This window comes from Schistosoma haematobium, chromosome 2, assembly GCF_000699445.3.
Source record: "Schistosoma haematobium chromosome 2, whole genome shotgun sequence".
Taxonomy (NCBI): domain Eukaryota; kingdom Metazoa; phylum Platyhelminthes; class Trematoda; order Strigeidida; family Schistosomatidae; genus Schistosoma; species Schistosoma haematobium.
In genome coordinates, this window is record NC_067197.1 from 8135842 (window position 1) to 8146371 (window position 10530).

General features: G+C 35.6%; 1 protein-coding gene across 1 annotated transcript; it reads left to right on the top strand.

The window, feature by feature from the left end:
- Nucleotides 1-6584: 6584 nt before the first annotated feature.
- MS3_00006138 (uncharacterized protein) lies at nucleotides 6585-8227 on the top strand. The gene has a single exon (XM_051214250.1). It carries the CDS (start codon nucleotides 6917-6919, stop codon nucleotides 7847-7849), a length of 933 nt encoding a protein of 310 aa, XP_051067401.1. The 5' UTR covers nucleotides 6585-6916; the 3' UTR covers nucleotides 7850-8227.
- Nucleotides 8228-10530: the final 2303 nt, after the last annotated feature.

Genomic DNA, 10530 nt, shown 5'->3' on the forward strand with positions numbered 1-10530 from the left:
GCGGTCTGCGTGATTGATATATAAACCAAGTATGTCTGAAATAAATGATCTGCTCTGATTCGGAAGCTGGTATTGTGTTCTGTACTCAAGTGGAAGGGCTCGTAGGACATAGGACCAATAAGGACGCTAAACTGCCCACACCGGTTGAACGTCATTGGTTGGCCTAGTGTGAAGATTCGTATAAGTCGTATTCGGATTGGTAGATAAATCGTGCGATAGAAAAACCAGACATCCAAGGTCATAACAATTGGCGACGGGGATTTTGGCAACAAAATAATAATAATAATAATACAACAAGTGCTGACTCAGATTTTGGAAATAAATTAGCTGTTATAATTGCCGGTGATTTTTGGCGTTAATATTATTATTGGCACAAAAAAATGTCGATTTCTTTAGAACAGTTGCAGTTAATATTACAGCTACAGCACCAGCAGATGTTAGCCTTCCAACAACAACAGAACCAGCAGATGTTAGTCTTGCAACAACAACTATTTGAAACAGTTTTGGGCAGACTTTTCATTCAACCAGAAAATAAGGAATCTATTTATGTTGCAGATAATGGTGCAGCAATGGACAATTCAGAAGCATATCCTGTGGAGGATTCACATCCCTTTATACCTGAATCAGAACGTAATATTTGTAACGTATCCGGCTCACAGCAAGAAAATACTGTTCTAAATGCTCATGAAGTTGTGACAATACCAGATGATCAAGAACCAGATCCTGTAGATGAAGCCCAGAGTCCAGAATTGAATGAAACGCTACTGGTTCTGTCTAGCTCTGAAAATAAACTCCAGCTCGAACAAAATTGTGATCCACGTGCTATTAGTCGAGAAAGCTGTGGGGACTCGTATTCAGAAAATAACTGGGGCAACACGATGAACCCAACTGTACCAAATGTTACTCAAAATAATTGGGAGACAAAAATTTATATTGAACTGGATTATCTAATTTCTCATGACAATGTACTAGATATGGGTTCTTATAATAATGCACAGAATTTTGATGAGATTTCTTATAAAAATGAAAATATATCGGCTGTTTCAAATGATGGTCAAAAATCTAATTTAATTTTGTTAGGCGTTGACTTTCTTAATGACTCATTATCTACTAACGAGATTCATAATGAATTTGGAAGTAAGGACCCCAAGTCGATGGTCGTTCATCATCATCTAGTCATTTTTAGTGGATTCTCCATTCAATACGAGAAACATGGTTTAATCAAAGTCCTATTAGTTGTAATTTGGAGACATAAGGACCCAACATTATTTCGCGGAGGAGGAGAATGTTGGAGTATTTATAGTTACACATAATTTTTTCTAAAATCAGAATCTAAACTTGGAATCTTAAAAAAAAAGGGAGGTGTTATATCCGGTGAAGATTAAGTTACAGGTAATTTCCGAGGACTATTCATGGACTAATATTCTATAATATCCTTATTGTATAACTACTCAACAATTACACTATGTATATTTGTATTCCTTTTATGATAAGCTTTATTTTGACCTATAATTTATTATTGTACGATTTACGCTTCTTAAGTTATGTTCAGTTTATTAACTAATGCCTCCCACATTCACAGCCACTTTTTGGCTTATTTGTGTACAAGTATTATTTCCTATTTTATGGTACGTTGCGGTCTGCGTGATTGATATATAAACCAAGTATGTCTGAAATAAATGATCTGCTCTGATTCGGAAGCTGGTATTGTGTTCTGTACTCAAGTGGAAGGGCTCGTAGGACATAGGACCAATAAGGACGCTAAACTGCCCACACCGGTTGAACGTCATTGGTTGGCCTAGTGTGAAGATTCGTATAAGTCGTATTCGGATTGGTAGATAAATCGTGCGATAGAAAAACCAGACATCCAAGGTCATAACAATTGGCGACGGGGATTTTGGCAACAAAATAATAATAATAATAATACAACAAGTGCTGACTCAGATTTTGGAAATAAATTAGCTGTTATAATTGCCGGTGATTTTTGGCGTTAATATTATTATTGGCACAAAAAAATGTCGATTTCTTTAGAACAGTTGCAGTTAATATTACAGCTACAGCACCAGCAGATGTTAGCCTTCCAACAACAACAGAACCAGCAGATGTTAGTCTTGCAACAACAACTATTTGAAACAGTTTTGGGCAGACTTTTCATTCAACCAGAAAATAAGGAATCTATTTATGTTGCAGATAATGGTGCAGCAATGGACAATTCAGAAGCATATCCTGTGGAGGATTCACATCCCTTTATACCTGAATCAGAACGTAATATTTGTAACGTATCCGGCTCACAGCAAGAAAATACTGTTCTAAATGCTCATGAAGTTGTGACAATACCAGATGATCAAGAACCAGATCCTGTAGATGAAGCCCAGAGTCCAGAATTGAATGAAACGCTACTGGTTCTGTCTAGCTCTGAAAATAAACTCCAGCTCGAACAAAATTGTGATCCACGTGCTATTAGTCGAGAAAGCTGTGGGGACTCGTATTCAGAAAATAACTGGGGCAACACGATGAACCCAACTGTACCAAATGTTACTCAAAATAATTGGGAGACAAAAATTTATATTGAACTGGATTATCTAATTTCTCATGACAATGTACTAGATATGGGTTCTTATAATAATGCACAGAATTTTGATGAGATTTCTTATAAAAATGAAAATATATCGGCTGTTTCAAATGATGGTCAAAAATCTAATTTAATTTTGTTAGGCGTTGACTTTCTTAATGACTCATTATCTACTAACGAGATTCATAATGAATTTGGAAGTAAGGACCCCAAGTCGATGGTCGTTCATCATCATCTAGTCATTTTTAGTGGATTCTCCATTCAATACGAGAAACATGGTTTAATCAAAGTCCTATTAGTTGTAATTTGGAGACATAAGGACCCAACATTATTTCGCGGAGGAGGAGAATGTTGGAGTATTTATAGTTACACATAATTTTTTCTAAAATCAGAATCTAAACTTGGAATCTTAAAAAAAAAAGGGAGGTGTTATATCCGGTGAAGATTAAGTTACAGGTAATTTCCGAGGACTATTCATGGACTAATATTCTATAATATCCTTATTGTATAACTACTCAACAATTACACTATGTATATTTGTATTCCTTTTATGATAAGCTTTATTTTGACCTATAATTTATTATTGTACGATTTACGCTTCTTAAGTTATGTTCAGTTTATTAACTAATGCCTCCCACATTCACAGCCACTTTTTGGCTTATTTGTGTACAAGTATTATTTCCTATTTTATGGTACGTTGCGGTCTGCGTGATTGATATATAAACCAAGTATGTCTGAAATAAATGATCTGCTCTGATTCGGAAGCTGGTATTGTGTTCTGTACTCAAGTGGAAGGGCTCGTAGGACATAGGACCAATAAGGACGCTAAACTGCCCACACCGGTTGAACGTCATTGGTTGGCCTAGTGTGAAGATTCGTATAAGTCGTATTCGGATTGGTAGATAAATCGTGCGATAGAAAAACCAGACATCCAAGGTCATAACAATTGGCGACGGGGATTTTGGCAACAAAATAATAATAATAATAATACAACAAGTGCTGACTCAGATTTTGGAAATAAATTAGCTGTTATAATTGCCGGTGATTTTTGGCGTTAATATTATTATTGGCACAAAAAATGTCGATTTCTTTAGAACAGTTGCAGTTAATATTACAGCTACAGCACCAGCAGATGTTAGCCTTCCAACAACAACAGAACCAGCAGATGTTAGTCTTGCAACAACAACTATTTGAAACAGTTTTGGGCAGACTTTTCATTCAACCAGAAAATAAGGAATCTATTTATGTTGCAGATAATGGTGCAGCAATGGACAATTCAGAAGCATATCCTGTGGAGGATTCACATCCCTTTATACCTGAATCAGAACGTAATATTTGTAACGTATCCGGCTCACAGCAAGAAAATACTGTTCTAAATGCTCATGAAGTTGTGACAATACCAGATGATCAAGAACCAGATCCTGTAGATGAAGCCCAGAGTCCAGAATTGAATGAAACGCTACTGGTTCTGTCTAGCTCTGAAAATAAACTCCAGCTCGAACAAAATTGTGATCCACGTGCTATTAGTCGAGAAAGCTGTGGGGACTCGTATTCAGAAAATAACTGGGGCAACACGATGAACCCAACTGTACCAAATGTTACTCAAAATAATTGGGAGACAAAAATTTATATTGAACTGGATTATCTAATTTCTCATGACAATGTACTAGATATGGGTTCTTATAATAATGCACAGAATTTTGATGAGATTTCTTATAAAAATGAAAATATATCGGCTGTTTCAAATGATGGTCAAAAATCTAATTTAATTTTGTTAGGCGTTGACTTTCTTAATGACTCATTATCTACTAACGAGATTCATAATGAATTTGGAAGTAAGGACCCCAAGTCGATGGTCGTTCATCATCATCTAGTCATTTTTAGTGGATTCTCCATTCAATACGAGAAACATGGTTTAATCAAAGTCCTATTAGTTGTAATTTGGAGACATAAGGACCCAACATTATTTCGCGGAGGAGGAGAATGTTGGAGTATTTATAGTTACACATAATTTTTTCTAAAATCAGAATCTAAACTTGGAATCTTAAAAAAAAGGGAGGTGTTATATCCGGTGAAGATTAAGTTACAGGTAATTTCCGAGGACTATTCATGGACTAATATTCTATAATATCCTTATTGTATAACTACTCAACAATTACACTATGTATATTTGTATTCCTTTTATGATAAGCTTTATTTTGACCTATAATTTATTATTGTACGATTTACGCTTCTTAAGTTATGTTCAGTTTATTAACTAATGCCTCCCACATTCACAGCCACTTTTTGGCTTATTTGTGTACAAGTATTATTTCCTATTTTATGGTACGTTGCGGTCTGCGTGATTGATATATAAACCAAGTATGTCTGAAATAAATGATCTGCTCTGATTCGGAAGCTGGTATTGTGTTCTGTACTCAAGTGGAAGGGCTCGTAGGACATAGGACCAATAAGGACGCTAAACTGCCCACACCGGTTGAACGTCATTGGTTGGCCTAGTGTGAAGATTCGTATAAGTCGTATTCGGATTGGTAGATAAATCGTGCGATAGAAAAACCAGACATCCAAGGTCATAACAATTGGCGACGGGGATTTTGGCAACAAAATAATAATAATAATAATACAACAAGTGCTGACTCAGATTTTGGAAATAAATTAGCTGTTATAATTGCCGGTGATTTTTGGCGTTAATATTATTATTGGCACAAAAAAATGTCGATTTCTTTAGAACAGTTGCAGTTAATATTACAGCTACAGCACCAGCAGATGTTAGCCTTCCAACAACAACAGAACCAGCAGATGTTAGTCTTGCAACAACAACTATTTGAAACAGTTTTGGGCAGACTTTTCATTCAACCAGAAAATAAGGAATCTATTTATGTTGCAGATAATGGTGCAGCAATGGACAATTCAGAAGCATATCCTGTGGAGGATTCACATCCCTTTATACCTGAATCAGAACGTAATATTTGTAACGTATCCGGCTCACAGCAAGAAAATACTGTTCTAAATGCTCATGAAGTTGTGACAATACCAGATGATCAAGAACCAGATCCTGTAGATGAAGCCCAGAGTCCAGAATTGAATGAAACGCTACTGGTTCTGTCTAGCTCTGAAAATAAACTCCAGCTCGAACAAAATTGTGATCCACGTGCTATTAGTCGAGAAAGCTGTGGGGACTCGTATTCAGAAAATAACTGGGGCAACACGATGAACCCAACTGTACCAAATGTTACTCAAAATAATTGGGAGACAAAAATTTATATTGAACTGGATTATCTAATTTCTCATGACAATGTACTAGATATGGGTTCTTATAATAATGCACAGAATTTTGATGAGATTTCTTATAAAAATGAAAATATATCGGCTGTTTCAAATGATGGTCAAAAATCTAATTTAATTTTGTTAGGCGTTGACTTTCTTAATGACTCATTATCTACTAACGAGATTCATAATGAATTTGGAAGTAAGGACCCCAAGTCGATGGTCGTTCATCATCATCTAGTCATTTTTAGTGGATTCTCCATTCAATACGAGAAACATGGTTTAATCAAAGTCCTATTAGTTGTAATTTGGAGACATAAGGACCCAACATTATTTCGCGGAGGAGGAGAATGTTGGAGTATTTATAGTTACACATAATTTTTTCTAAAATCAGAATCTAAACTTGGAATCTTAAAAAAAAGGGAGGTGTTATATCCGGTGAAGATTAAGTTACAGGTAATTTCCGAGGACTATTCATGGACTAATATTCTATAATATCCTTATTGTATAACTACTCAACAATTACACTATGTATATTTGTATTCCTTTTATGATAAGCTTTATTTTGACCTATAATTTATTATTGTACGATTTACGCTTCTTAAGTTATGTTCAGTTTATTAACTAATGCCTCCCACATTCACAGCCACTTTTTGGCTTATTTGTGTACAAGTATTATTTCCTATTTTATGGTACGTTGCGGTCTGCGTGATTGATATATAAACCAAGTATGTCTGAAATAAATGATCTGCTCTGATTCGGAAGCTGGTATTGTGTTCTGTACTCAAGTGGAAGGGCTCGTAGGACATAGGACCAATAAGGACGCTAAACTGCCCACACCGGTTGAACGTCATTGGTTGGCCTAGTGTGAAGATTCGTATAAGTCGTATTCGGATTGGTAGATAAATCGTGCGATAGAAAAACCAGACATCCAAGGTCATAACAATTGGCGACGGGGATTTTGGCAACAAAATAATAATAATAATAATACAACAAGTGCTGACTCAGATTTTGGAAATAAATTAGCTGTTATAATTGCCGGTGATTTTTGGCGTTAATATTATTATTGGCACAAAAATGTCGATTTCTTTAGAACAGTTGCAGTTAATATTACAGCTACAGCACCAGCAGATGTTAGCCTTCCAACAACAACAGAACCAGCAGATGTTAGTCTTGCAACAACAACTATTTGAAACAGTTTTGGGCAGACTTTTCATTCAACCAGAAAATAAGGAATCTATTTATGTTGCAGATAATGGTGCAGCAATGGACAATTCAGAAGCATATCCTGTGGAGGATTCACATCCCTTTATACCTGAATCAGAACGTAATATTTGTAACGTATCCGGCTCACAGCAAGAAAATACTGTTCTAAATGCTCATGAAGTTGTGACAATACCAGATGATCAAGAACCAGATCCTGTAGATGAAGCCCAGAGTCCAGAATTGAATGAAACGCTACTGGTTCTGTCTAGCTCTGAAAATAAACTCCAGCTCGAACAAAATTGTGATCCACGTGCTATTAGTCGAGAAAGCTGTGGGGACTCGTATTCAGAAAATAACTGGGGCAACACGATGAACCCAACTGTACCAAATGTTACTCAAAATAATTGGGAGACAAAAATTTATATTGAACTGGATTATCTAATTTCTCATGACAATGTACTAGATATGGGTTCTTATAATAATGCACAGAATTTTGATGAGATTTCTTATAAAAATGAAAATATATCGGCTGTTTCAAATGATGGTCAAAAATCTAATTTAATTTTGTTAGGCGTTGACTTTCTTAATGACTCATTATCTACTAACGAGATTCATAATGAATTTGGAAGTAAGGACCCCAAGTCGATGGTCGTTCATCATCATCTAGTCATTTTTAGTGGATTCTCCATTCAATACGAGAAACATGGTTTAATCAAAGTCCTATTAGTTGTAATTTGGAGACATAAGGACCCAACATTATTTCGCGGAGGAGGAGAATGTTGGAGTATTTATAGTTACACATAATTTTTCTAAAATCAGAATCTAAACTTGGAATCTTAAAAAAAAGGGAGGTGTTATATCCGGTGAAGATTAAGTTACAGGTAATTTCCGAGGACTATTCATGGACTAATATTCTATAATATCCTTATTGTATAACTACTCAACAATTACACTATGTATATTTGTATTCCTTTTATGATAAGCTTTATTTTGACCTATAATTTATTATTGTACGATTTACGCTTCTTAAGTTATGTTCAGTTTATTAACTAATGCCTCCCACATTCACAGCCACTTTTTGGCTTATTTGTGTACAAGTATTATTTCCTATTTTATGGTACGTTGCGGTCTGCGTGATTGATATATAAACCAAGTATGTCTGAAATAAATGATCTGCTCTGATTCGGAAGCTGGTATTGTGTTCTGTACTCAAGTGGAAGGGCTCGTAGGACATAGGACCAATAAGGACGCTAAACTGCCCACACCGGTTGAACGTCATTGGTTGGCCTAGTGTGAAGATTCGTATAAGTCGTATTCGGATTGGTAGATAAATCGTGCGATAGAAAAACCAGACATCCAAGGTCATAACAATTGGCGACGGGGATTTTGGCAACAAAATAATAATAATAATAATACAACAAGTGCTGACTCAGATTTTGGAAATAAATTAGCTGTTATAATTGCCGGTGATTTTTGGCGTTAATATTATTATTGGCACAAAAAAATGTCGATTTCTTTAGAACAGTTGCAGTTAATATTACAGCTACAGCACCAGCAGATGTTAGCCTTCCAACAACAACAGAACCAGCAGATGTTAGTCTTGCAACAACAACTATTTGAAACAGTTTTGGGCAGACTTTTCATTCAACCAGAAAATAAGGAATCTATTTATGTTGCAGATAATGGTGCAGCAATGGACAATTCAGAAGCATATCCTGTGGAGGATTCACATCCCTTTATACCTGAATCAGAACGTAATATTTGTAACGTATCCGGCTCACAGCAAGAAAATACTGTTCTAAATGCTCATGAAGTTGTGACAATACCAGATGATCAAGAACCAGATCCTGTAGATGAAGCCCAGAGTCCAGAATTGAATGAAACGCTACTGGTTCTGTCTAGCTCTGAAAATAAACTCCAGCTCGAACAAAATTGTGATCCACGTGCTATTAGTCGAGAAAGCTGTGGGGACTCGTATTCAGAAAATAACTGGGGCAACACGATGAACCCAACTGTACCAAATGTTACTCAAAATAATTGGGAGACAAAAATTTATATTGAACTGGATTATCTAATTTCTCATGACAATGTACTAGATATGGGTTCTTATAATAATGCACAGAATTTTGATGAGATTTCTTATAAAAATGAAAATATATCGGCTGTTTCAAATGATGGTCAAAAATCTAATTTAATTTTGTTAGGCGTTGACTTTCTTAATGACTCATTATCTACTAACGAGATTCATAATGAATTTGGAAGTAAGGACCCCAAGTCGATGGTCGTTCATCATCATCTAGTCATTTTTAGTGGATTCTCCATTCAATACGAGAAACATGGTTTAATCAAAGTCCTATTAGTTGTAATTTGGAGACATAAGGACCCAACATTATTTCGCGGAGGAGGAGAATGTTGGAGTATTTATAGTTACACATAATTTTTTCTAAAATCAGAATCTAAACTTGGAATCTTAAAAAAAAGGGAGGTGTTATATCCGGTGAAGATTAAGTTACAGGTAATTTCCGAGGACTATTCATGGACTAATATTCTATAATATCCTTATTGTATAACTACTCAACAATTACACTATGTATATTTGTATTCCTTTTATGATAAGCTTTATTTTGACCTATAATTTATTATTGTACGATTTACGCTTCTTAAGTTATGTTCAGTTTATTAACTAATGCCTCCCACATTCACAGCCACTTTTTGGCTTATTTGTGTACAAGTATTATTTCCTATTTTATGGTACGTTGCGGTCTGCGTGATTGATATATAAACCAAGTATGTCTGAAATAAATGATCTGCTCTGATTCGGAAGCTGGTATTGTGTTCTGTACTCAAGTGGAAGGGCTCGTAGGACATAGGACCAATAAGGACGCTAAACTGCCCACACCGGTTGAACGTCATTGGTTGGCCTAGTGTGAAGATTCGTATAAGTCGTATTCGGATTGGTAGATAAATCGTGCGATAGAAAAACCAGACATCCAAGGTCATAACAATTGGCGACGGGGATTTTGGCAACAAAATAATAATAATAATAATACAACAAGTGCTGACTCAGATTTTGGAAATAAATTAGCTGTTATAATTGCCGGTGATTTTTGGCGTTAATATTATTATTGGCACAAAAAAATGTCGATTTCTTTAGAACAGTTGCAGTTAATATTACAGCTACAGCACCAGCAGATGTTAGCCTTCCAACAACAACAGAACCAGCAGATGTTAGTCTTGCAACAACAACTATTTGAAACAGTTTTGGGCAGACTTTTCATTCAACCAGAAAATAAGGAATCTATTTATGTTGCAGATAATGGTGCAGCAATGGACAATTCAGAAGCATATCCTGTGGAGGATTCACATCCCTTTATACCTGAATCAGAACGTAATATTTGTAACGTATCCGGCTCACAGCAAGAAAATACTGTTCTAAATGCTCATGAAGTTGTGACAATACCAGATGATCAAGAACCAGATCCTGT

Bases quoted from the DNA above. Each gene is read 5' to 3' on its own strand.
- MS3_00006138 (XM_051214250.1), top strand. From the start codon at position 6,917: ATGTCGATTTCTTTAGAACAGTTGCAGTTAATATTACAGCTACAGCAC.